The sequence below is a fragment of the Selaginella moellendorffii genome, unplaced genomic scaffold, assembly GCF_000143415.4.
Source record: "Selaginella moellendorffii unplaced genomic scaffold, v1.0 SELMOscaffold_16, whole genome shotgun sequence".
NCBI lineage: Eukaryota > Viridiplantae > Streptophyta > Lycopodiopsida > Selaginellales > Selaginellaceae > Selaginella > Selaginella moellendorffii.
Genome location: NW_003314277.1, coordinates 399,644 through 425,143, shown reverse-complemented (window position 1 = coordinate 425,143; position 25,500 = coordinate 399,644). Strand labels below are relative to the sequence as shown.

Here is a 25,500-nt window from a genome sequence, read left to right as displayed (position 1 = left end):
AACCCTGAAAACGAAGAACCCTAAGAAACAGGGTAAAAGCGTTGTTAAAGGTTTAAGGGTTTAAAGTTAATGGCGGGAAAGAGGGTTTAGGGCTTGGCGAGAGGAGCTATGGCGGCAGCTGCGCGGGGGAGCTTGGCGAGCGCTGCTGGTGTGGTGCAATTCAGTGCGAGCGGGCGGCCGCGGAAGAATGCAGCGGTTTTGATGGTGAGATGCGCTAGCAGTAGCAGCGACAAGGCTGGGTTTTTCGGGAAGCTGGGGCGCGTGTTCAAGGAGAAGGCCAAGAGCGACATCGATCGCCTCTTCTCGGGATTCTCCAAGACGCGGGAGAATCTGGCAGTCGTGGACGAGCTCCTGACGTATTGGAATCTGTCCGATGCTGAGAAGCTCTTGGATGAACTGGAAGAGGTATGGAATGGAATTTCTTTGCTTTTGTTTCTTCTTTTGATAATACCTATGCAGGCGTTGCTCATATCAGACTTTGGGCCGAGAACAGCGATCAAAATCGTGGATGGTCTACGCAAGGATGTTCTAGCCGCAAAGCTCAAAACTGGACAAGAAATCAAGGTGAGAAAATTGATCTGCAAACGCGAGATAGTAACTTCTGGTTTTTTTTCTTTTTTCTAAAGCTTGCGCTAAAGAAAAGTATTGTGAAACTTCTTACGAGCAGAGCCGGTAGCACCGACCTCAAGCTCGGGACCAGGTTTTTTCGACGATTTTCTTTTTCTCATAGAATTTTTTTTCCATTGTTTTGATGCCAGACGCCCCGCTGTGATTATGGTCGTGGGTGTGAATGGAGGAGGGAAGACAACAACCATAGGTACGCTCTTTCACATCTAAATTCAAGTCTGTTTTTTTTTTCTGATTGCTTGAAGCGAAACAGGAAAATTGGCACACAGATTAAAGAAGGAGAAAGGTGTAAAGGTGAGAGCTTTGTAAATTATAGAGTTGCTCACACGTAAGGTTTGCAGATACTCATGGCGGCTGGTGATACGTTTAGAGCTGCAGCCAAGGAGCAACTAGAAGTATGGGCAGAGAGAACCGAGTCGGATATTGTAAGAGCTGAAGAGGGACAAAAGAAACCAGCCCCTGGTAAGTTGTACGAGCCGACAATCTCCCTGATTTTTTTCTTTTTATCGCTTATCGTTCATTGTGATATGATTTCAATATAGTGTTGTCACGAGCTGTAAAACGGGCAGTCGCAGAGAAGTTCGACATAGTTCTCGCAGATACATCAGGCCGTAAGTAAGCTAGCTTCTTGTTTGCAGCTTCAAGATCTAATCTCCTTTTTCTTCCTTTGACAGGTCTTCACACAAACTTCAGCTTGATGGATGAGCTTGAAGACTGTAAGAAAGCAATCGGGAAGGCTCTTGCCGGAGCCCCAAATGTGAGTGTTGATGCTTCAATTGTATCCGTTTAACACCACAAACTCGCAGGAGGTGCTGATGGTCCTCGACGGAACAACAGGCTTAAATATGCTTCCTCAAGCGAGAGAGTTCAACGACGTAAGAAACAATCTGTTTGGAGATATTTTTCCTAATGCAAATACTGTGTTTCAGGTTGTTGGTGTTACTGGATTTGTGTTAACGAAGCTCGATGGAACTGCAAGAGGCGGATGTGTGGTATGTCCTCGATTTTAAAAAAAATTCTCAGCTGAGAGTTTGTTTCTTTTCCCTGGAAACTTTGCGCAGGCTAGTGTTGTAGATGAGCTTGGAATTCCCGTGAAGTTCGTTGGTGTTGGAGAAGGCCTGGAAGATTTGCAACCCTTTGATGCCGAGGCATTCGTAAATGCGCTCTTTCCATGACAAGATCGGTGAGTTTTTGCTGTAGAACTTGGCTGGATTTTGCTAGATTTGTATCGAGAATGGTACGCGTGTTTAAATCAAAGCTGACTGGTTATAAAAGCCCTAGAAACAGAGGAGGGTTTATGGGCGAGCTATGGCGGGAGCGCTCCGAGAATGCGAGGCGCGAGTACGTGTCCAAAGGCGATGGCACTCTCCAGGTGAGATTTCCATTTCAGTGCATCCCGGCGACTAATTTTCTTAGCGATTTTTCCAGGCGCGACTGCTGGACGATAATCGGCCGCTCAAGCACAAGCTGGTCGATGGATTTCTTGACCAATTCTTTCCTGTGGGGTATCCACAGAGGTGAGAAAGAGCCCCATTTTCTCTCTGTCTTTTTTTTTGTTTTTTGTTTTTGCTCGTTTCTTTCGAGATTGAATTGAGCTGGTTGGAGCAGTGCAGTGTGGGAGAAGGCTACCTTACGTATTCGCAGTTCCGTGCGCTGCAGCATTTCTCCAGTGCGATTCTTTCAGTTTTCTCCACACAGGTTCTTCCGAGAATTTTTTTCTCTCGCTAGAGTCTTTTTTGTCCTGTTCCTTTTTCTAACTTCCCTCTTTTCAGTCACTCGTGTTTGCCGCTGGTTTAAGGCCGACTCCTGCCCAAGCGACTGTGATTAGCTGGGTAAGTGAGGAGCGAGGAGCAAAGTTTTGTCAAGGGATGGCTAAAAAGTGATGGCTGGATTGATATCCAGGTTCTCAAGGATGGAATGCAGCACATTGGAAAGCTTGTTGGAAGTCGAATGGGAGCTAGAATGGACTCCGAGCCAAAACGATGGAGAATTTTTGGTTGGTATGCGTTTTGTTCTCGAGTTTCATAAGTTATATTCTTTTTCTTTTGCAGCCGATGTTTTGTACGACGCGGGTACTGCGCTGGAGATGATTTCACCAGCATGTCCCCAATATTTTCTAGGAGTTGCCGGACTCGCAAACCTTGCAAAGGTACTCGAACTCTTAAAGCTGTGTGGAAAAATGATGGTGCTTTCAGGGAGTGGCAATGGTAACGGCTAGAGCAACACGGTTGCCTCTTTACACCGCTTTTGCGAAAGAAGGGAACCTTAGTGACTTGTACGCCAAAGGTGAGGCTATGTCAACTCTTGCAAATGTGGCTGGGCTTGGAGTCGGCATTCGTTTGGCATCATCGGCCTGTACTTCTCTACAAGGAAAGGTATGAATTCTGAGCGTGAGTTCTCTCTAAATTTTCTTTCACAGCTTCTTGTAGCACCTCTTCTGTCCGTGATTCATTTATACAGTGTGATGGAGGAAATGAGAGCTGTTCCACTCGACACTCTTAATGCCCAGCGAACAGCAATGCTCGTCGCGGACTACCTCGAGGTACTCTCGTAAAATATTTATGTCCCAGAGACTTTTGCTTAAGCGATGAATGCCAGCTAGGAAGAGTTCCTTCTCCGGCCGAGATACGCTACAGGGAAAGGTTGATACTGCCTGTGAAACCAAACGTCCACGCCGGAAGCGTCCGGATCGCGAACGACATCCTCCAAATCCCATCCGGCAAGATCAGAGAGCTCAAGCACAGGTTCCAGAGCGAGCGCTTTCTTCTGGACTTCCACGAGACTTCTACGGAGATGGTGCTGCATCACTCGGCCAGTGGCGAAGACGTCGTCCGGGGATGGCTTCTAGCAGCGTGTTCCTCGAAAGAAGCCTCACTGAGCGACGCTTACTCCCGCGTCGACAAGATGCTACCAGAGTTTCTCTCGCAGCTTAAAAGTCGAGGCTGGCAAACACAACTCTTTCTTCACGGCTCCGCAGCTCGGGCCTTCTGGTAACACAAGATGTTTCTTACAAAAGCATCTTTTTTGTTTTTTCCATTAAGATGAAAAGAAGAAAAAGAAAAGCTTACACAGATTGTGTTGTGTTCACAATAATAATGGAAACACGAAAGTCCATCAAATAATCTGGTATGTATTTACAACCTTTGTAAATCCTGTGTCTTGCCTGCAACACGTCCGTCCGTGAGCCTTGCTTGAAACATATATATAGCCCCTCACGCGCCTTACCTCGGCATATATAGTCCTCGCAAGAGAAGCAGCAGAAAAAAAGAAGAGAAAAAAGAAAGAAAAACCTGTGCCTTGCTCGTTGTCAAGCCTGTGATCCCCCCCGTCGAGGCACGTAAAGCTCCAGCCTCGATCTCTTCTGCTTCGTGTCCTTGTAAGCCGCCTGCACCGACGGCTCGCCGAAACCATGCCTCTCCAAGTACTCGCGCTCGGCTGCCTCGCGAAAGTTCTCCAAGCTGTTCGCCATTGCGTTGTTCTCGTATTGTGCCATCCTCAAACGCGTAGCCTCCATTGCCGGCCTCGGGCCAAGTCTCTCCCACACACTTCGTCTGGGAGCGTTTTGCGAGTCCGGGCTTTCGATCTGTGGTTGACGAGGCGGCGGCGGCGATGGTTGGCGAGGCGGCGGCGCTTCTTTCTTCTGCCTGTGCTTCCTCGAGGACGACTTACGGCCGCCGCTGGAGCTGGTCTGGCCGTTGTTGTGCCACTGGTTGGACTCCAAAACGTCCGGAGCTGGGCTGCTGCTAAACGAGTCGTGCGCGTTGGGAGTCGGGCTCGGCTCCGTCTCCGACTCCACGATATCCCCCCACTTGAGCTCCGCCGCAAATGGCTTGTCCTTTGGTGGTAGCGGTAGCGGTGTCTCCTCGTTTCTCTTCGACGAGTTTACTTCCAGGATGTTAGTGGTGCCGTTGCCGCCGCTCGGGTGCCTCGGTGTCGCGCCAACTTCGAACACGCGAACGTTTCCCGAGGCTCTGGATCCACGGGACGACCTGGTGTTGTTGCTCCCTCGGCCGGGTCTCTTGCCGAAGGCGTTGTCTCCGGCGGCTCTGGTCTCATCGCTCGGGCCTTTCCCAAACGCCGTGGCCTTGAACTCGAAAGACGCTGGAAGATCGCCACTGTCCCTGCGCTTGAGCCCTTCTCCAAAAAACCTGTCTCTCACCTCCACCGCGCTGGGAGGAGGATCGTGGTTGCTGCTCTTACCCACACCGCGAGCTGAGCTTGGCATCTCGATATGTCTTTCCTTCCTGGTCGTGTCGAAAGTGACAATGAAGTTGTTTTTCTCCTCCTTTCCCTGTGAACCCGACGGCTTGGAGAGTTGGATCCGTCTCTTCTGTTTCTCAGTGTCGAAGGTAACTCTGATACTCACGTCCTCCGGCAAAACCTCCCTGTCCAACTCCTTTGAGTGACCCGGCGACTTTGCCACTGGAGCTGGAGAGCCTGCTTTCAATGCGTTACTTCGGCTAGATGCTGCGGATGATCGAGCCGTATCGGCCTCTGTATGGCGAGTAAACCGGCTTGTATCTGCCTCGGCATTGCGAGTAGATCGACCTCCATCTGTCTCGTGACTGCGAAGTGACCGAGTTTTGTCCGTGTCAACATTGCGAAGGCTTGGTGGCCGATATATTGCGGTGGATCGATCGTGCTTGTTCTTCTCAACCTGTTGATCCTCGCTAGCATTAACGCTTGGCCTCGCTGGAGGAGAGTCCACAAACGAAAACTGCCTCTTGGTAGTTTGAACTGGTGGCGACCGTGGAGAAGAGCGAGAAGAGCTTGTTCTCCTTGCGCTGGCGTCTGGTTTGATCTTGTCAGGTGTTTTCACGTCCCTTTCCTGGAGAGAAACTACGATTTTATCACAGTTTAGCATCTGTGATTTTACCTCATGCTTCTTCGTTTGACATTGCTTTTCGTATTGATCTCTGTCGTACTGGATCTTCACCTGGAAAAGCAGTCAGGCTGGAGTTAGAAAAGAGGAAAACCAAGAACAAGAATACTTACAATTCCTCGCACAAACTGATGTTGGAGATCGATGCGTTTCTTCGGTCGAACGGACCCCTCCTCGGAGCAGTCCTCACTTTTATCTTCCTGCGAGGCTGCTTCGCCATCGCCCTCCACGAGACGAGGCCCACTGTTGGCAGTGCTGTCCACGCTGCTGCTCAAATCGTCGTCGCCACCATTGCTTCCTCCATCACTGCTCTCGGCGATGTTTAGCTTCTCCATAAGCGTGGCGGCGTTCATCACGACATGGACATCACCAGAAGGCCGCAATAGATCCTTTGGATCGGAGTCACCTTTGTCTGTTCCAGCTTCACTGTCTTCCAGGCTTGGCTTTGGTAAATCATTGTCATTTCCAGCAGAGTTGCTTCCATCTTCTTCCTTGTTGTCGGATCCAGCAGTACTACCCACAGCACTTCCACCGTCTTCTTCCTTGTTATCCACACTATCACCATCTTCTTCCTTGGTAACCTTGCCATCTTCATCATCCCCGCCTACAGCATCTCCCTCCTCCTTGGAAATCCCATGCGAGCTCTCGGCCTCTTTCTCCACGACTACATTCGTGGAATCTTTACCTGCGCTCGCCTCCACTGTCTGTTCCTCTCGCTTGCTCTCCAAATCCGCCTCGCAATCCTTCTCCTCCGGCTTAGCCAGCTCCTCCCTATCTCCATCTTCCTGTTTCACACCCAAATTCTCCATAGCTGACACCAGCGCCGATGCGCAAGATGCCTCCTGCGCCTCAGATCCGGCCATAGCTACGCCGCTGGACTGGGAAATCACTGGCGTCGCTCTACAGCGTCATAAGAATCCCTGCGATCTCACCCTCGCGGCTCACCGGGAGCCAGCGCCTCGCGAATCCAGCTCTGCGCCTTCTCCACTTCCCGCAAACCCTAACCCTATTTGCAATTATAGCTGGCAAATCTCAAATATAAGCGAAATTTTTCATTTCTTCTTTCCTTTCCCTTTGCCTTTTCCTTTCCCTTTGGCGTCTTTGCCACCTTTTTTCTCGGCTGGTTTTTTCGGTTTGGCCCATTCCTGCGAGAGAAAAAAAGAAAGAACTTTCATTGGAGAGAAAGATGAAAAAGAGAGATTTTACTCGAAGGCTTTCATGGAATGCTGGATCGACCGGCTTAGTGCTGTGAACGTCGTTTATAACTTCCTTGATGGTCAGTGGAAATCTTCGAAGCTACATTCACAGTTTCGAGCGTGAATCCATCGAGAAGGAGAAACAAGGAGAAAGTCTGGCTACCTTTCGCTTGCGCTTCTCCGTCAGGACCGTTTTGCAAACCTTCTCAATGGAGGCAACGCTGAAACCATCGCTAAGTTGCGAGATTGTGGACAAGTTGAATTGCTCCGTCACAACACCGCCGTGCCTCTCGATCAAAGCTCGCCATATCCTCGACCTTGATCCATAGTCGGGAAATGGAACGTAAATCCTCTTGGTGAAAAAATTCGGGAACACAGGTCGTTTCCCAGGCGCATCCTGCACGGCTTTTCGCATTAGAGATTTCCAGCGAGTTTGACATTACCTGTGGTCTGGAGGATGTCCCGAGGAAGAGAACTCGTTCTCCCGGTTTAATGTTTTTAACTTCTTTGGTAAGAGCTTTCTTAATTCTGTTTGGTTTGTCCTTGAGGCCCCATGTCTTTATCTTTTTCCGATCCGTTACGAAAAGCTGGAATTGAAGTGAAGTTAGTGGCGTTCTACAGGGATGGAAAAAGAAAAAAGAAACTTTGCTGACCTTTTCAACACCAGAGATATGGACCACCGAAGGTGCCATTATTCTCGCAAGCTTGAAAACCATTTGAAGCATCTTGGCACCTTGTTTCCCAGGATATTTTCCATCCAGCACTTGTGGGGACAAGTTGAAGTATGCTGCGCCAGCAGCCCGTGCCGATGCGTGTACCTGAAGAACTTTTCAAGCCACTACAACTTTGATGAATATAAAATACCAGTAGAGTTTTCCCGTTGCCTTCTGCCCCGTAAAGAAGGACTGACTTTATATACGGAGCATTCTGATGCACAAAGTCCGACACGAGAGGCATGATACAATACTCCACAACTGCTCTCTTTACCTGGACACGAGAAAAGGAAAGGATGCAAGATTGTCATGAATCTGAAACTCGAAAATACCTGAGCTGTGGTGGGATCAAACCCAGTCGGATCAACCTCAAACGTTGGACCATAGAAAGTTTCCGTAGAAACATAATCCGACAGCTCTCTTTTGGGAAGAAGCTGGACAATCCCGTTTTTCACAAGTTCCGAGTATATGGATTCGATTGTTCTTTGAGCTGTGGGATCCTTCGGTTTCTTGGGCTTCTTTTTGGCAGGGGGCGGCGCATCCTTGTCTTTGTCTTTCTTCTTCTCTTTCCTCTTTTCCTTGGCACCCTTCTTTTGCTTTTTCCTGGCTGCTTTGAGCTCCGCGAGTATTTTTTTCTTGACTCTGTCGAGAATTACTCGTGTATTTTGATCAACTTCTAGTCTTATCTGCAAGCACAAGTCAGATACTTTCATGTTCAAAAAAATAGTAGTTACGAGCCTACCTCTTCGAACACCATCGGTCGAAGCTGTCCTTTTAGTCTGTCAGTGTCATGTTTTTGAGCCAAATTCGCCGAGTCGTCTTTGTCATGCCAGCTATGAGTGTAAACATCCACAGATTCTCGTACGTGTCGCAGAAAAAATGCAGGACACGATGGAGGCTTCTCCTCGTCGTCCACAGGGAACACCAACGGAGGAAATGGACTGGCTTTCTTCTTTTTCTTCTTCTTGTCGTCCTTTTTAGCATCTTTCTTCTTCTTAGTTTCGACTTCAAAGTCGAACTTTGGCGGCGGAAAGACTATGAGTTTACTCCCACCGTCAGCTGGCTTTGGAAAGGGCGGAAACAAGCCAGTATCCGGATCTCTGTTCGCGTTAAGCCATGCGTTTATTTTCTCCTGGATTATCTCCCTCATTTCTTGTCCCTCCAGCTCTTTAATCTGCTCCTTTGCAAGTGCCATTGCGTCCTGGTATTCCTGATAGCTCAATAGCTGGTTCTTCTTTCTTCTCAATTCTGTTTCTCTCATAAAACCGAAGGCGTAGTCCCGATCGCTGTTGCGCTCATACATATTCATTTCTGCAAAGAACATACTATTAGAAAGCTTACACGAAAATCATAAACTTCACTACTTTCCCCCTTAAGGTAGAGAGCGCTCGGAAAGAATGTACCGAGTAGAGTAAGCTCGTCTTCAGCCGAATGTTTTACCCGACACCTTTCTAGAAATCCTCGGGCTCTTTTGCACAGTAAAGGAAAAGTGCCAAAAAAGAAGCGCTCGTACACATTCAAGGATACGCGGACTGCATAACAACTGCAGCACCTTCTTGAGTTAAAGGTTCGTGACCGGCCTGTTGCTTTTTCAAAGCTTCTTCTTGTGTGAATCTAAAAACGGTTTGCTGAGTTATGTGTATCATGATACATGATTAGCATACCGTGTCTTGGCCAAAGTAGCAAGTCTATGACGTGCTTGCCTGCCTCGTTCATTAGCCTGGCATAAAAGGCTACTATTCACGTGATTTTTAAAGTAAATAGCTTACCTGTAATATTGCAATTGCCTCCTCTGGTGTATAGACAGGGAACTTGCTATCTGGTGATTGAGAATCGGCAGAGCCTTCTTGTTCGTGCTGTTCCTTCTCTTGTTGCAGGACCTTGATCTATAAGACAATGTCGTATGAGCGAGAACTGAAAGAAGATAAATGAAAATAGTATAGAAAGCAACCAGGAAATTGTCTCGTGTTTCAAGATTCCGGAGGTTGTCAGCAGTCAAAAGACGAGGCGGAACCACATCCAGAGCATCGGGAGTCAGTTCCAAATTCAGCTGAACTTCCACGCATCAGCTTTAGTAAATTGAGGATTAAAAAAAATTAAAACTCATCCGGCTTACCAAAAGGTCTTCCAGGTAAATAATCTCCTTCCCGGCGTTCAGAAACACCATCCACTGAAAGCCAAGTTTCAAGCAGCATGCAGAGATATGTCACGAACGGGCTTACATGTTTTAGCTCGAGAATTCTCCCAATTACCGCCTCCAAGGACTTCAAGCAATCGATGCGCTTTTGAGGGTGAATGATCTACACACAAAACAAGAGCCGAATAGTTTCATCTGCTTGTTCTATAATGATTAGTACTATACCTGATGATAGCAATCCTCCAGCATTCTATATACTTGATAGTACTTGATATATATCCGAGAATAATCGGACAAATTCTGCGAGGGGTAAGAGGTCACTTCTTTCATCCCGGGTAAGCATGACATACCTGGGGCCCCAAGAAAGAAAACGAAGGAACTTCAATCGCAAGAACATCGACAAGCTGCCGCATAGCAATCTCCCATTGCTGATCAAAGAAACTGACCGCAACAACCAAAATAAAAACTCTCACGCGAAGGAAATCTTACACGTTCGACATGGCTGCTGCAAAAGCTGATGCGCCGATCGGTGGATGCTAAATAATCGCAGATCCCTCTCGATCGATCGATCGAAGCTGCAAGAAAAAACAGCGCCTCGCGGCAATCGATCGAGCCATTGCTCACCTACAGCACGGCGTTAGATTCCAGCAGCGGCATTGCCCGCGACAGCGCCATCGCCATCGCCGCCGCTGTCGCCATCGCCATTCTAGCCCTCGCGAGAATTTGAAATGCGATCGACCTAGGGATCGAATCCCATGGTGGTCACTTTTCTTGATATTCACACGTAGCCAAGCGGGACACGGGGAAGAAAAATAACCCTTTCCATTGCGCACAGTGATTGCCATTGAGGGAGAGAGAGCAAACCCTATGGCGATGGCGCTCTAGCGGCCAGGCCATGGAGCTTGGAGCGGTGCGGCGCGGCGATCCTCCTCCTTGCGCGTGACGCAGCGGCGGCGGCGCGCAATCGACCGCCAGATCCAAAGTGTTGCAAAGGTGTGGGAAGAAATCTCTCCTTGTTTCTAGGATTTCTCGTCATCGCGCACCGGGAAAAGCTGTGCGAGAGCTCGTAGATGATTAGGAAAGGAGGCATTGACAGCAGGACAGGATTATGCATCGGAGAGGGTGAGAGGAGGATCCCGGCGGAGTTCCATGGATGAGAACTCGGATGCCGACGCTCGCCACATAGATACGTATCCTCTCTTGATGGAGCAGCACTCATCGTCGGCGGCGCCAGAGCACAGCGTCGTCAACGTAGAGCCCGAGGCTTCCAACAGTGGGAATGCACAGCACCATCAACACCTCCAACAAGGACAATTGTCACAAAGGAATGGGGACGCTGCCACCGCTCCCCCTTCCAGCAGCTCATCCTCGTCGCGATCCACTCGCAACTACTCAATCCCCAGGCAGAGAATCAGTCCACTCAACTCGGGCCTCTGGATCTCCATCGAGTTGACCATCACGGTGAGCCAGATCGTGGCGTCTATCATCGTCCTCTCGCTCTCCAGGGACGAGAAGCCGCAGGCTCCACTCTCGGTCTGGGTTGCGGGCTATGCCGCCGGCTGCCTTGCGACGCTTCCGCTTCTCTACTGGCGCTACACCCACCGGAATGGGACGACTCAAGCTCACGACCAACACGAGTCTCCCTCGCAGTCTACGCCATCCGCAGAGAGCCTTCCGCCATCGCCGAGGGGGACGTCCTACGTTGCGCTGAACATACCGTCAGCTTCCACGGAGGTGGTGGAGTCTCGGGCCCGGTCGCGAGGAAGGGACGTGGATTCCGCGAGTGACAATTCGGGGTATGGTGCTTCCTTTTGCTTTCTTTTTTATATTTTTCTCTATTGTTCTTCGACTAATCTATTCATCAGTGTTGGAAGGCTGGTGGAGAAGTTCAAGATTGCGTTGGATTGCTTCTTCGCGGTGTGGTTCGTCGTTGGGAACGTGTGGATATTTGGCGGACACTCCTCGTCCCGCGAAGCGCCAAATCTGTACAGGTATGGAGACACATTGCGCTCTGTTTGTGCCTCATCATTTTTGTTTCCTGTTTCTGCAGGTTGTGTATTGTTTTCCTTACTTTTAGCTGCATTGGATACGCCATGCCCTTTATTCTGTGCGCGACTATATGTTGCTGCTTGCCGTGCATAATCGCACTGCTCGGCTTCCGGGAGGAGCAAGCGCAGAATAGAGGCGCGAGCGCCGAGGTCATTGCGGCCTTACCGACATACAAGTTCAAGTCTAGGCCATCGAGCGAGAGTAAAGACGGGAGCGAATCTGATAGTGAAGGATCAAATGAGGGTGGCTTCGTAGCGGCAGGCACCGACAAAGAGCGTGCCGTGTCAGCCGATGATGCGGTAAGCCTGTCCTATAGTTTATCTCTGTCTCTCCTCCCTGACGTGATCTATGCAGGTGTGCTGCATATGTCTTGCTAGATACAGGGATGGGGAGCCATTGCGAGAGCTCTCGTGTACGCACCACTTTCATGTGGATTGCGTAGATAAGTGGCTCAAGATCAATGCGTCCTGTCCGCTGTGTAAGCTGGATGTTGGGGGCGCGAACGACCAGAGCGGCAATGCGGCTGGCAACGAGGCAAACGAAGCCAGAGCAGCGTGATGGATCCAGAGGGTTGGGCGCTGTCCGTCGAGAGGCGTGGTGGGGCGACCAGCAGCAAGGCTCTGGAGCGAGCGAGCGACGAGTGTCGGGTACTTATCAACTCGTAAGTGCTGCTTTATTTCCTCTCTCTCTCTCTTCTCCCCTCCCTTTTTCTAAAAGAGCTCTTGCTAAGCAAAAGGTGCGACGAAGATGAAAGATGAAGAGATAATAAAATTTCCCACGCTACCAGAATTTAGCTGACGCAGGTATATAGCATTAGTTTAAAATTGCGTTTAGAAAGGAGTTACCGAAGTTAACTTTTTGGGCCACCCGATCAGGCCGATGCGGGTTAACTGTCAAAAGTTGACCATGTCACCCCAACGAAATGTGGTGTTGATGTTTTTCTTTCATTGGCCAATCGAAACAACTTGGGCAGTTTTCTTGAGTTTTCTTTCAGAATGCAATTTGCAGAAGAAGTATTTTCAACTGCTTGTGATATTTGTCTCTCGATCCATCTCAGGGTGCAAACCAGGCATCGTGGAATAACGGATTCATCTCCCGTGATCATTACATGCTGTAAGAGAAATGTTGCCCATGCAACTCCATCTGCTGGCAAAGGCATAGTCACCAGCGAGGCAGAGGTTAAAGGCCAATGACATCTCATTCATATCTTTTTAATCGTTTATGTTAAAGGATAAGGGATACATTAGTAAACAAGGGCATAAAGAACATACCACGAATATCCAGGTATATCGCTTACGTGGTCCCTCAACATTTGGATCCTTACGTAACTCAGTGCATTATCGATTCCGATCTGGAAGGCAAGATCCAGATTTTTATCCGCAGAGCGAAGCCTGCCTGTAGTCCCGAATCTGAGGGAGGGAGAAAGCCCTTCTGTAAAAAAACATGAAACAAGCAAATCATAAGAGGTACAGAAATCAAAGAAACTTGTACCTGTTCCAGAGTGTGCCTCGTTTCCTTAGCCTTGAATTTTTTGTGAACAAGCATCCAGCCACTGCTCCTCCACAAGTTTCTAGATTGACAAATGGACATTTCTTCATTATCCACACTTTATTCATTTCTACTAATAAAGTGTATGCAGTGGAGAGTCTGGAGACGCATTGGTCTGTAGTTTTTATTGTTATGCCAGCCCAGCTGACAAGGAGGTAACTTCGGTTCACTGCTGAAGTGATAGCTTCAGGTTCCCATTGTTACCTTGTACTTGGAACCTACAGGAGTAAAGCGGTTGGAGCCATGAGACACTGTCGTAATGAATCCTACATCCACTTACAGTCTTGTTTCACCCAGCCGATTCTGGATTTTTCCATATCGTACACCACGACTTTGTCTTTCAAAATTGCATCTGCAACATACATGAAACCAAAATTGTGCAATCAATTTTGGTCCAAAATTTTGCAACTAAGCAAGGAAGTTACTGAGTACCTCCAAGGATAGTTGAATTGCCTACAGCCCAATTGATGCATACAAGCCTAACCCCCTGAAAGTGAGTTGATTCAGAAAGCTGTAAGTAAGAGATACGCACGAGAACCAGACGAAGTACCTTTCGAGAAACTACGGCCTCGAGATAATTGGGAGCAGTTAACTCCATGGTTGCTCCGCCATCAAACTTAAGTGTCACATTCGGGAAATCTGCCTCCACACTGTTCCTGGGAGTAAATAAAGTGCAGGATAAAACTAATCCGTACCTGTCTGAAATGGAGATGAAACATGGAGAACCGCTGTACTCGAGTGGAGCAGTCGGAATTGCAGTGGTGAATTTTGAGACCTGCAGTTCTTAGAAGTGAGTAAGCCGGTACTTAACGAAGCAAGCTAATCACTTACGGCCTTTACAAATAGCGCGAGGGCCTTGCTGGGAAATGTAGCACTACCCGTGCCACTGTCAATGATAGTTCCGCCGTTGCCTACTGTTGCATTATACTCAAACTCACTTGCCTCAATTGGGAGAGCTTTTGAGTTGACGCTAAGACTAACCAGCTTCACATTATACACGACACTGCAAACATATAGAACCAAAGTCAAGCATCGAAGATGGACAATTCCAAATGCTAGTACTCGTCTATTGCAAGCATAGGTGTGTAGACCATCTCAGGAAACTCATCATTTTTACCCAACACAAGAATCCCGCCGCCCTTTTTTTCACCGCTTAAGCAATGGTAGAAAATGTTGTATGAGCCTGCCTGAGCAGCAAGTTGGTTGGGCACCGAAACCTTACTCCTCCCGAATCCCATAATACCATCCACCGGCCAAAGTCCCGAAATACTCGTTGCACAGCTAAAGGAAGCGTTAGTTCAAATCTTGCAAAAAAAAGCTTGTCCGGGAGTACCCCAGGAACATAGTAGTATTCGATGAAGCTTTGTCTCCAAGGTGCACGACATCTCTGAAATAGGTACCTGTGGAACTGCTGGTGTCTTCATATGAGATATTATATGCGCAGCTGTTGCCTCTGCAGCTACCGCCTTCTGAACACAGTGGATCCGAACATGTAGCTGGGGATGCCGTTTTTGATAATTCCGGGTCATAGAGTGTAATTGGACCCTGCATGATGATAGAACCACAGACCTTCAGAAAAAATTTCCAGGCAGAACGCTAAAAACATACAATGGCATTCTTTTTGCTGGAGCAACCTTGGCATAATTTGCATTTGAACCATAAGATATCGCTCCCTGTGTCCACAATAGCATTCAGGAATTGGACGGGATGCCCGACACCTATCTGAGCGTAATAAGTTCTGCACAAATTTTGAACACAAAATTAACCTCAAAACCCTTTTAAGGTACAAATTCCAATCTTACGCAGCGGAAGTGGAACTTCCATTCAGCATGAGGTCGACTTCCAAATGGAAGCGTCGACTCCTTGCTCGGGTATGGTCCATAAGCTGGCGAAAATGCTCCTCACTCATTCCTCGTTTCCCAGACTGCTTGCTCGATCCTTCAAGCTCAGAAAATCGATGCTTAAGTTTGAGAACTCCGGATCCCCCTGTATTCACAGAGGACATCAAGCCGATGAACACCAAAATAATCAGCCAATAAGACATTTTTCTGCAACTCCATTTGCAGCAAATTTCAAAGCATATATATATATACAAGCTCCCATTTGACAAATTCTCACTATTTCTTAAGTACTGCGTCAAATTTTTTCTGCAAGTGACTTTTTTTTTTCCCTTAAAAACGGGTTGTACCTGTGACTTTTGAGACCGGGCCCAGGGCGACTTGTTCCGTATTTTGCCTAGTTCCGTCAATATTATCCAGCATCGCTGTGCAACTGCTGGAATTGTTCAAATGCAGACCCACAAACTGCTGGAATTATTGAAATGTTGGCTGCATTTTTGGCATAGGCTTCGTGACATTGAAAGAGGTCCCGAGTTAGCTGGTTGAAACAAGACTAGCAGCAATTTTAATGAAACCGGAAGCGTGCGTTGCTGACGGATCAATATGACCGCATCTTGTAAGTAAATGCCTTTTGTGTATGTTGGGCAGCCTCCACGATTTTTACTGGTCCGTGTAAATTTCTTTGTCTGGAGAGATGGTTCCAAAATTAAAATTTCAAGTCATGTCTGCATCGGGAAAAAGAGACCAAGTGTTCTTGGAGAAAAGAAAATAAAAGAAAAGCCACTGTGTTTATGAAAGCTATGGTGTACCTGCCTGCCGGTCAAGCTATGGAACATATTGCAGGTCAAAACATGTTGCACTAGGGAACATGCATTGCCATTTGAAGACCACGTCAAGAACCTTTCGGAGGCTATGGGGACAACATAATTCTCAGGAGTCAGCACCATAGCCATTTACGAACAAGATGGGGAAGAAAAACTACTAGATGATATTCTTCCTCCAAAGCTACCTGTTTGCAGTAGAACCCTCATAATCCCTGAACTTTTGAGGATATTAGGGGCCACTTATTCGCTTTTATCTGGTTGTGCATTGCATAATTGACAAGCTGTACAACATTGCCATTTGAAGACCGCGTCGGAGACTATAATATGGGGACGTCGCATTACAGGTACTTCCTATCTGGAAGGCAAAATCCAGATTTTTATCCGTAGAGCGAAGCCTAAAGTGTGCCTCGTTTCCTTCTCCTTGAATTTCTTGTGAAGAAGTGTCCAGCCACTGCTCCTCCACAAGTTTCTAGATTGCCAAATGGACATTTCTCCATTATCCACACTTTATTAGCAGGGAGCCAACTGCAGTGTATGCAGTGGAGAAAGCATTGGTCTTTAGTTTTTATTGTTATGCCAGCCGAGCTGACAAGGAGTCAATTTCGGTTCACTGCTGAAGTGATAGCTTCAGGTTCCCAATGTTACCTTGTACTTGGAACCTACAAGAGTAAAGCGGTCGGAGCCATGAGACACCGTAAGGAATCTTATATCCGCTTACAGTTTTGCTTCACCCAGCCGATTCTGGATTCCTCCATATCGTACACCACGACCTTGTCTTTCAAAATTGCATCTGCAACACATGCATGAAACCACATTTGTGCAATCATCCTCATTTGCAAACAAACAAGCAACGGAGCCTCCAAGATAAGTTGTATTGTCTACAATCCAACTGATGCATTGAAGCCTAACTCCCTGAAAGCAAAGCTGTAGGGTTTAGGGGTTTAACCCTAAACCGGTTCAAAACTACCTCGAAGTCTACATTATGGATATTGAGGCCAAAAGGTCAGGCGTAATCTACTTGTGGTGACTCATTTTATATAGTAGGTCATAATCCTAATCTTAGCATTAGCCACCATAGACCATAGACAAGTTCTGAAACTCATGCAAAGAGATATGAGATATTTTGATTGGACAACTATAAAAGGAGGATTTAAAACGGGAGAATAATCTTCTTTATTAATAAAATATGTACTTCCAATCCAAGGTTCCAAGTTAAAACTAAACTGAGAATGGTGAATTAAATTAGAAGAAACTTATTGAAGGAGAAACAATGCAAGCAAGTTTTGAATGAGATATTGTAATGAATCCTAAAATATTAATATATGTACTTGTCATTTTAACCAACTTAGCCTTCTGTGTGATGATCCTAAGAGAAGATTTATCAACTATTAATTGGCACTAAAGTCACCTAGTTAGGATGAGTGGTGATAATGAAAAGGTTTAGAGATCTAAAGAAGAAATTAAAAATAGAGACAAGAAAGGAATTATCTAATCAAACAGCTTTTAAATTGGATTGGACATTCTAAATTTTTGGGACCATGGAAGATGAGGAGCCAAATTAAATGGTCTTCATTTTGTATATATACTTTAACCCCAAAAATTTAATGCTTTGTGTACATGTTTTAAAATAGCCATCAATTTTGTTATTCAATGTGAAATGTTGATTGGATCATTATCAAACTTTTGTTCCACCCAGTTTTGGAGCAATTAACACACAAGCAAGGTGCAATTTTAAATAATAAACACATTCACAATGTCTAAATCGTTAGTAAAGCACGATTTCTCTTCTTAAAGAGCAAGAGAGATGAATCCTCGTAAAAGAGATTCAAATAATCCCACAGAAGAAGTATATGAGTACAGGGATCCAAATATTGAGAAAGCCATAGAACTTGACTATATTCTCTATACTACACCTAAATTTAGAGTCAAATTCATTTATTAACTAATTTGGTTTGGATAATTATCCACAATTTCAAAACAGAATATTGTTATGACAGGGTTTAGATAGGGTTTTAGGCGGTCACGTAGCCAACTGCTGTCATTTTCGTCTCGGTGAGTTTGTGCTGGACAGACCAAAGCAGTGGGGATCCAGTGGAAGAGAAGCTCCTGGCAATCAACCCCCAGAACTAGAGCGGAATCCTTTTCCAGTCAGCTTGAGCATCACATCTGGCAGCCACGACCAGTACTCCAAAGCTGGATCTTGTGTTAGAGATTACAAGGGGAAAAACTTTAAAAACATGCCACATTGTCTTGGTGTGGCTTTTCATTTGTTTTTTTCTTTCTCATCTACGGAGGGGTTTAAAGGTGAGAAAAGTTCTAGATGCATCCAGACCTAGCTATGGAGTCCGTGTGCGTCTCTCAATCCCCGTGGTTTCCAGTGGGGCAACTCAGCCGAAGCAAGAAGCGAGCCAGGGCAACTCTCACATTTGCTAGCAGCAGCAGTAAAATTGGCGAGATGGCTTCGACGGTGGCAGCAATCCCATCCCTTCACAAGGCGTGGGTGTACAAAGAGTATGGAGCTGCCAAGGACGTGCTCAAACTGGAGGAGCTTCCAGTCCCACCGCTCGCGCCCGACCAGGTCCTCGTCAAGGTACACGCAGCCGCGTTGAATCCCGTGGATTTCAAGCGGCGATTGGGCAAATTCAAGGCCACGGACTCGGACCTTCCCGTAAGTTTGCTCCTCTTTTCTTCTTCTCTCCCATTCCTTCTTGGAAGATTGAGCAAAGTGCTTTCAACTTATGTGGTCTTGCGCTACTTTTCTCGCAGACTGTTCCTGGATACGACGTGGCTGGAGTGGTGGCCAAAGTTGGAAGCGAAGTCTCGAGCTTGAAGCAAGGTGACGAAGTCTACGGTGACATCTCCGAGTTTGCGCTGGACAAGCCAAAGCAATGGGGATCCATCGCCCAGTACACGGCGGTGGAAGAGAAGCTCCTGGCAATCAAGCCCCGGAACTTGAGTTTCATCCAGGCGGCGAGCCTGCCTTTGGCGATCCAGACGGCACAGGAAGGATTTGACAAGGCGAAGTTGAGGGCGGGACAGTCTGTGCTCGTGCTTGGAGGTGCTGGAGGCGTTGGATCACTCGCTATACAGGTCTGGATTTCTTTGCTTACTCTTCTTTAACCTTTAAAATGCAGCTTGCAAAGTTTGTGTATGGAGCATCGCTTGTGGCAGCCACGACTAGTACTCCCAAGCTGGAGCTTGTCAAGTCTTTGGGAGCCGACATTGTTATAGATTATAAAGAGAAGAACTTTGAAGACATGCCGGAGAGATACGACGTTGTTTTTGATGCTGTTGGTATGTTTTCTTTTTTCTTTTTCTTTCTTTCTTTCTTTTTCCTTTTTTTTAATTTTTTGTAACATTTTATGGTTTTGTGCATCCAGGGGAGCCAAAAGGCACAAATGTTGTCAAAGAAGGAGGCACTGCTGTTGTTCTGACTGGGCCAGTAAATCCTCCTGGGTTTAGATTTGTGGTTACTTCCAATGGATCCAATCTGGTGAGGCTCAAAGACTTCTTGGAAAGTGGCACAGTGAAACCAGTGATTGATCCCAAAGGCCCCTTTGATTTTGGTAGTGTAGTGGATGCTTTTTGCTACTTGGAAGGTGGCAGGGCATCTGGCAAAGTGGTGATATCTGTACTTCAATGAAACCTTCTAAATACGGGTTTTAGGGAATATTTGTATATATTCTTATTACGTTTTCTGCTCTCCTTCATAGTTGCAAGCCATATGAACTCAGCACTCCATTTTTGCGTTACGTCTCCTACCGATAAGACGAATGTGCTGTAGGGTTGTTGTGTGGTTTCATTCAGATCCCAATGGCTACGATTTCGTTCTAAATGTCCAGTGCTCATTCCCTGGTTAAGTGCCACCCTCTGTATTCTTTCATTCGCCCAGGCTTGGAAGATTGGGCTGCAACTTTGGAGCTTGCGCATGGTGAAGGGAATCCCGAAAGTAGGAAACGCCTTGCTGCTGAGAAGGGAGTTCGAGCCACTTGCATTTTATCCCTGTTGCTGATGATTCCAGAGTTGAGAATATGTGCAAGCTTGCCTGTTGGTGCTTCCATGTTGATGATATCCTTGACGACTTGTAGGGCCTTGGAGCTGACTTTGGAGGTGCCAAGAGGCTTGTTGAGAGCTACCTTGGCATATCCATGCCAACGATTTTCCAACAGAGTGTCCGAGCTGTTGGAGGCAAGCGTGAATCAGGTGAAGCTGAAGAATCTGGGCTTGGAGGGGCTGCTGACTCACCGTCGCGTGTTAGTTGGTGTATTTGTTATGGAAACTAATGGAGTATGGCATGGGATTCAAACTCCAGGACGACGCCGTTTCAAATCAGGACCTCCAAGAAGCTGAATGACTAGTTGCAGACCACGTAAGTTGTGTCAACGACTTGTTTTGCTTCCTGGTGGACATTGCAGCTGGAGATACTCAGTTCAATATCGTCCACATGATTATGTGTGGCAATTCGGATTGAAGGAGCTTTTCTTTCGAGTACGCAGACGACAAAGCTCGATGATTCACAAACTGCTGACATGCTCGATGATTTCCGTTCATACAAGGCCTTTGAAAGAGGGAAGAGATCAAAGCTATACTTGGCCTATTGATTTCCTTCACAAAATTTCTCCAGGCTTCCACATCGGCTATGAGCAAGTCCTGCTCGATACCTCCTTTGCATATGCTTCCCATGTTGTTCACCCAAGTTCCACAGTAATTCAGGCCTTAACCGCCACAAGAATATTAGTGATGAGGGTGTAGAGCCAGCGTTGCACTGCCAGTCTCAATGTACCCTGGAAAATCTGCTTACAAAACATGCGCGGATATGTCATAGATTTAGTTGAGAGGGGATTGAAAAAGGCTACTTGATTTTCACAAGGTGAAAATCTTTCGGACCCCACACCCCGTTGCAAACTTCCCAGAGCTTCACTCGCACTCCTATACTGGTTTGCAAGAACAATCTTGGGGCCAAACCCAGCTCTGTGGTAGCATTCGTATATGTCGCTTTTGTTCATTAACACGAGTTAGAAAACACAATTCTTTGTGCCAAGGAACAATGAACTTTCTCCCTCTCTACAACTAGGCAGAGCTCAATGAGAAAAAATGCAAGCTAAATTCTGGGAAATGTATGTTTAAAATTTCAAAACTCCTAAGATTTGGATGGCCATTGAAAACGAGTTGGGTTAATCATCACAGGAAAGCCAGTGCTATGAATTCCTTGGTACAATTTCTATAACTTGGATTAGATCTGCAGTAACATGTATTAACATTCACCAATTTTGTGTGTGTTAGCAAGATAGCTATTAATAAGCATGGAATGTTTTTTGAACACTTTCCTCTCCCACAAAAACATATTGCCCATAACTTTAATATTTAAAACATTTTAATTTACAAACACAAATATCAAACTCTATATTGATATGTCCTGTATTTGGAAAATTATATATTGATTGAGTACCTTTAAGCAATTTGCTAGTAAGTGGCAATAATTTAATGCTGAAGTGTCACTCTTGATGAAATAATAATATAGCCACTATGACCAAACAATTCAAGAACCAAATAAAAAATATTTTGATATCCCATATGATCAGTTTTCTTAGAAAACTATCTTTATGATTTGAAAAGAAATTATAGTTATAATTTGAAAAGTCCTTTTCTATATTTTTAAAATTCAAATTTGAGAAACAAAAACATCACAAATACCAGTTTTTAATTCTTTCTTTATTCTTCATTGTCATAGGTAAAAATAAAATTTGGGGTATTAGTAGATATAAAAAACTTAAATAGATATATATATTATTTTATAATTGAAAATAAATACAATGTAGTAATTAATATAAATAATACAGTATTAAAATTAAATAATATTTGGTCGGCATTAAAAATTTATTCTTTAGTTGAAAAACATTGCAATACAAGCACCACCAATTACAATTAATAGTGAGTATTTTTTTTATTAATATTAATATTTATTTTTTATATTTCATAAGTGATTTTAATATATTAAACCCCAAAATGTTGGTCCTTTATATTTCTCGTAATTTTAATTTATAATTATTTATAAATAATAATTATTTTTTATAGATTTTAAAGGAATAGTATCTTGTTTAAAATTATACCAACTTTAATAATATTCCTTTCTTCCCTCCTAGGCAAAAGCAAAAAATTTTGTAACTACATAGAAATTGTTTTGAGAGTATGGAAGTTTCACACAAACTTTTAAGAAAATCAATGTCAAAACATAAATAGAAAAAATAAAAACAAAAAAAATGTGAGAAAGGAATTTATTATTGTATAGATGATTGTAACAAAAGTTTTATTGATATACATTAAGTTGGAAAACTAATTTATTCACTTTTACTGCAATTTAATATAAAGGATATATCTTTCATTATATATATATATATATATATATATAAAATATTCAAAATGAAAGGTCTTGGGTTTAGGGTTTATGGTATCTAGTTCTTAAAGAGAATGGAGGCCGATGGCACACAACTCAAGGAGGTTGAGACCCTTGCTGCTATCGGGGTGTGCTACATTTGGCTTCGGCAGCAGGCGATCGTTCTCAGGTGGGTTTAGATGCTCCAGTGGAAGCCGCTGGAGGAGATTGATCGATTTGTCCAGAACAGGTGTGGAAGATCGAAGCAATGCGGGTAGAATTGCAAAGAAAAAAAGCGCTTCAAAGTTAGAAAAAGAATTTCAGGGTAGTATAAAGCTTGGGGAGGCCTGGAAGGTATTTTGTCACAAGTTCTCAAGGGATTTTACTCTGGTGGAGGAGGCTACATGCTCGTCCCTTGTTCATGGATTCGTGGAAGCTGAGAAGCTAGCCGAGGCCGAGAAAGTTCTTCGAGTGATGTTTCAGCAAGGGATTTTTCCGGCTCCCTTGCTCTTCACCAGCGTCATCCAGGGATGGTGCAACGTTGGGAGAACTTTCGAGGCGGTGAAAATTTTCTCCCTGATGGAAGAGTGCCACTCTCCATACCCGGACGTTTACAACGTTCTGATAGACAGCCTTTCGAAGAGGCAGGAAACAGAGGCCGTAAAGAAGATGGTGCAAGTGATGGTGGACAGAGGGTGTTTTCCTGACTCGTTTACTTTCACCACCATCTTGTGTGGGCTCTGCAAGGCTGGGAAGATGGACGAGGCGGAGCTAGTTATGGACGAGATGAGAAGCAGGATGATACCACCTTACTTTGCAACATCGAGCTTTCTGGCGCACGAGCTATGCTTGCGAGGAAGCATGGAGCGTGCCTTTCAGCTACTGGAGATTATGCCAGTTGCAAACTCTAGCGCCTACAACATCGTCGTAGTGGCGCTTTGCAAGGCTGCCAGAGTGGACGATGCCTTGGAGCTGGCGAGAACGATGTCCGAGAAAAGAATACCTCTCGCGGCCGGTTCTCTCGACTCTGTTCTTGTCGGGCTCATGGATTCCGGACGGATAGACGAGGCGCTGCAAGTTTACAGGGAGAACAGGCGTGAGCCTTGTCTCGTCACCTTGAACGTGCTTCTCGAAGGATTTTGCTCGCGAGGACAAGTCGACAAGGCTCGCGAGCTTCTCAGAGCGATGCCCGACGAGGAGTGTGCTCCCGACGAAGTGTCCTACTGCACGGTTTTGGACGGGCTTTGCAAGGCCGGTCGCGTCGAGGAGGCAGTCCGGCTGTTTGGTGACAGAGAACTTCCGTCTAGTTCTTCTTCGAGTTCCTCGCCTCCAAGCCTCCGCGGATACAATATCGTCATCCTGGGACTGTGCCAAAACGATAGAATCGACGAGGCGGTCCAGATGTTCGAGAAGATGAACGAAAGAAACGTATCACCGGATAGCTGGAGCTATGGTATCCTCATCGACGGCCTCGCCAAGGCAGGGAAACTTAACGACGCTCGCAACCTTTTCCAAAAGCTTCTACACTCGGGAGTGACTCCCTCGACGGTGGCCTACACGAGTCTCATTCACGGGCTTTGCATGGCCAACAGCTTCGACGATGCTCGCGAGCTCTTCGCGGACATGAACCGAAGAGGCTGCCCTCCAAGCCCGGTGACTTACAACGTTATGATCGACGCGAGCTGCAAGAGAGGAATGCTGGAGGAGGCCTGCGACTTGATTAAGAAGATGATAGAAGATGGTCACGTCCCGGACGTGGTGACTTACAACACGGTCATGGACGGGCTCTGCAAGTCCAGCCGAGTGGAAGAAGCTCTCCTCCTGTTCAACGAGATGGAGCGCCTGGGCTGTACTCCAAACCGTCGCTCACACAACACTATCATCCTCGGCCTGTGCCAGCAGTCGAAGATCGATCAAGCCTGCCAAGTTTTCCACGAGATGGAAGCGAAAGACATACCACCGGATAGCTGGAGCTATGGAATCCTCATCGACGGCCTTGCCAAAGCTGGGAAGCTCAACGAGGCCTACAAGCTCTTCCAGAGGATGCTCGACTCGGGCATCACCCCCTCGGCCGTGACATACAACGTCGTGATCCACGGGATGTGCTTGGCCTACACTCTGGACGAGGCACTGGAGCTCTTCAAGAGCATGAGGAGCAAAGGCTGCCGCCCCAGCCGCTTCACCTTCAACATCCTGATCGACGCTCACTGCAAGAGAGGAAAGCTGGACGAGGCTTTCAGGCTGCTCAAGAGGATGACCGACGATGGCCACGTCCCGGACGTGGTGACTTACAGCACACTCATCTCCGGGCTTTGCTCCATCGCCAGAGTCGACGATGCCCGCCACCTTTTGGAGGACATGGTGAAGAGGCAGTGCAAGCCGACGGTCGTGACGCAAAACACTCTGATTCACGGGCTGTGCAAGGCGGGCCGGATCAAAGAAGCTCGAGAGGTGCTAGACGCGATGGTTTCCAGCGGGCAATCCCCGGACGTGGTGACTTACAACACGCTCGTCCACGGGCATTGCCGGGCGGGGCAAACGGAGAGAGCCCGGGAGCTCCTCTCGGACATGGTCGCCCGGGGGCTTGCTCCAAACGTGGTGACTTACACTGCGCTCGTCTCGGGGCTTTGCAAGGCCAACCGGCTACCGGAAGCTTGCGGGGTGTTCGCGCAGATGAAGAGCTCCGGCTGCGCTCCAAACTTGTTCACGTACACTGCGCTGATACTCGGGTTTTGCTCCGCGGGTCAGGTCGATGGAGGTCTCAAGCTCTTCGGGGAGATGGTCTGCGCAGGGATCTCCCCCGACCACGTCGTGTATGGGACGCTGGCAGCGGAGCTTTGCAAGAGCGGCAGGAGTGCTCGGGCGCTGGAGATACTCCGCGAGGGGCGAGAGAGCTTGCGGAGCGAGGCGTGGGGTGACGAAGTGTATCGCTTTGCCGTGGATGGTTTGCTCGAGGCAGGGAAGATGGAGATGGCGCTGGGGTTTGTGAGGGATATGGTACGAGGTGGGCAGCTCCCGGCTCCGGAGAGGTGTGCTAGTTTGGTGGCGGGGCTTTGTAAATCGGGGCAGGGAGGAGAGGCTCGAGCGGTGCTGGAGGAGATTATGGACTTGGCGTATGGTGGGAAGGCACGAGGCAAGGCGGCCAAGTTTGTGGAAGAGATGGTTGGCAAAGGATATGAGATTGAAGATGCAGTTTTGGGGCCTCTGAAGTAAATTAATTCTAGGTTTAAAGTTTAACATGATCATTTGAAGTTTAACATGATACCAGAATTCATTTTTATTGAATATCCTGAAGTTATATATTATAGCATTT

At 46.7% G+C, this 25,500-nt stretch overlaps 7 protein-coding genes across 11 annotated transcripts; 5 read left to right on the top strand and 2 right to left on the bottom strand.

Moving 5' to 3' along the window:
* Window positions 1-90: 90 nt before the first annotated feature.
* On the top strand, window positions 91-1,901 carry LOC9642315 (cell division protein FtsY homolog, chloroplastic). The gene is made up of 11 exons (XM_002971166.2): window positions 91-405; window positions 460-564; window positions 627-700; window positions 759-817; window positions 881-921; window positions 969-1,089; window positions 1,170-1,238; window positions 1,302-1,384; window positions 1,434-1,502; window positions 1,557-1,619; window positions 1,689-1,901. Exons 1-11 carry the CDS (start codon window positions 109-111, stop codon window positions 1,800-1,802), a joined length of 1,095 nt encoding a protein of 364 aa, XP_002971212.2. The 5' UTR covers window positions 91-108; the 3' UTR covers window positions 1,803-1,901.
* Window positions 1,841-3,698, top strand: LOC9641590 (protein root UVB sensitive 2, chloroplastic). The gene is made up of 9 exons (XM_002971165.2): window positions 1,841-1,999; window positions 2,056-2,144; window positions 2,241-2,325; window positions 2,400-2,459; window positions 2,530-2,623; window positions 2,679-2,776; window positions 2,823-3,002; window positions 3,047-3,169; window positions 3,226-3,698. Exons 1-9 carry the CDS (start codon window positions 1,862-1,864, stop codon window positions 3,619-3,621), a joined length of 1,263 nt encoding a protein of 420 aa, XP_002971211.2. The 5' UTR covers window positions 1,841-1,861; the 3' UTR covers window positions 3,622-3,698.
* LOC112346608 (splicing factor, arginine/serine-rich 19-like) lies at window positions 3,631-6,443 on the bottom strand. Of its 2 annotated transcripts, XR_002992509.1 has the most exons (4): window positions 5,623-6,443; window positions 5,504-5,563; window positions 3,853-5,455; window positions 3,631-3,790 (listed from the first exon to the last, which is right to left on the bottom strand). XR_002992509.1 is itself a non-coding variant. In XM_024675950.1 (3 exons), exons 1-3 carry the CDS (start codon window positions 6,370-6,372, stop codon window positions 3,935-3,937), a joined length of 2,331 nt encoding a protein of 776 aa, XP_024531718.1. In that variant the 5' UTR covers window positions 6,373-6,443; the 3' UTR covers window positions 3,631-3,934. The 2 variants fall into 2 exon arrangements, 1 of the variants encoding a protein (XP_024531718.1); XM_024675950.1 differs by having other exon boundaries at window positions 3,631-5,455.
* Window positions 6,444-6,501: 58 nt separating this feature from the next.
* LOC9642314 (IQ and AAA domain-containing protein 1) lies at window positions 6,502-10,276 on the bottom strand. Of its 3 annotated transcripts, XM_024675947.1 has the most exons (19): window positions 10,180-10,276; window positions 10,045-10,130; window positions 9,906-9,996; window positions 9,781-9,855; window positions 9,641-9,718; window positions 9,535-9,588; window positions 9,370-9,468; window positions 9,188-9,304; window positions 9,083-9,138; window positions 8,946-9,032; window positions 8,780-8,886; window positions 8,161-8,729; window positions 7,751-8,104; window positions 7,570-7,692; window positions 7,359-7,523; window positions 7,149-7,292; window positions 6,869-7,102; window positions 6,716-6,805; window positions 6,502-6,654 (listed from the first exon to the last, which is right to left on the bottom strand). In XM_024675947.1, exons 2-19 carry the CDS (start codon window positions 10,053-10,055, stop codon window positions 6,562-6,564), a joined length of 2,547 nt encoding a protein of 848 aa, XP_024531715.1. In that variant the 5' UTR covers window positions 10,056-10,130; window positions 10,180-10,276; the 3' UTR covers window positions 6,502-6,561. The 3 variants fall into 3 exon arrangements, with proteins under 3 accessions (XP_024531715.1, XP_024531716.1, XP_024531717.1); XM_024675948.1 differs by having other exon boundaries at window positions 8,783-8,886; window positions 10,045-10,276; XM_024675949.1 differs by having other exon boundaries at window positions 8,822-8,886; window positions 10,045-10,276.
* Window positions 10,277-10,373: 97 nt separating this feature from the next.
* LOC9641589 (E3 ubiquitin-protein ligase At1g63170) lies at window positions 10,374-12,402 on the top strand. Of its 2 annotated transcripts, none has more exons than XM_024676088.1 (4): window positions 10,374-11,351; window positions 11,430-11,546; window positions 11,606-11,903; window positions 11,959-12,402. In XM_024676088.1, the coding sequence occupies exons 1-4, from the start codon at window positions 10,705-10,707 to the stop codon at window positions 12,160-12,162; spliced, it is 1,266 nt and encodes a 421-aa protein (XP_024531856.1). In that variant the 5' UTR covers window positions 10,374-10,704; the 3' UTR covers window positions 12,163-12,402. The 2 variants fall into 2 exon arrangements, with proteins under 2 accessions (XP_024531856.1, XP_024531855.1); XM_024676087.1 differs by having other exon boundaries at window positions 11,421-11,546.
* Window positions 12,403-18,104: 5,702 nt separating this feature from the next.
* On the top strand, window positions 18,105-19,494 carry LOC9642312 (2-methylene-furan-3-one reductase). The gene is made up of 4 exons (XM_002971163.2): window positions 18,105-18,482; window positions 18,581-18,904; window positions 18,949-19,108; window positions 19,195-19,494. Exons 1-4 carry the CDS (start codon window positions 18,135-18,137, stop codon window positions 19,455-19,457), a joined length of 1,095 nt encoding a protein of 364 aa, XP_002971209.2. The 5' UTR covers window positions 18,105-18,134; the 3' UTR covers window positions 19,458-19,494.
* Window positions 19,495-22,272: 2,778 nt separating this feature from the next.
* Window positions 22,273-25,424, top strand: LOC9641588 (pentatricopeptide repeat-containing protein At1g62910). Its single transcript, XM_002971162.2, has one exon. The coding sequence runs from the start codon at window positions 22,293-22,295 to the stop codon at window positions 25,398-25,400; it is 3,108 nt and encodes a 1,035-aa protein (XP_002971208.2). The 5' UTR covers window positions 22,273-22,292; the 3' UTR covers window positions 25,401-25,424.
* Window positions 25,425-25,500: the final 76 nt, after the last annotated feature.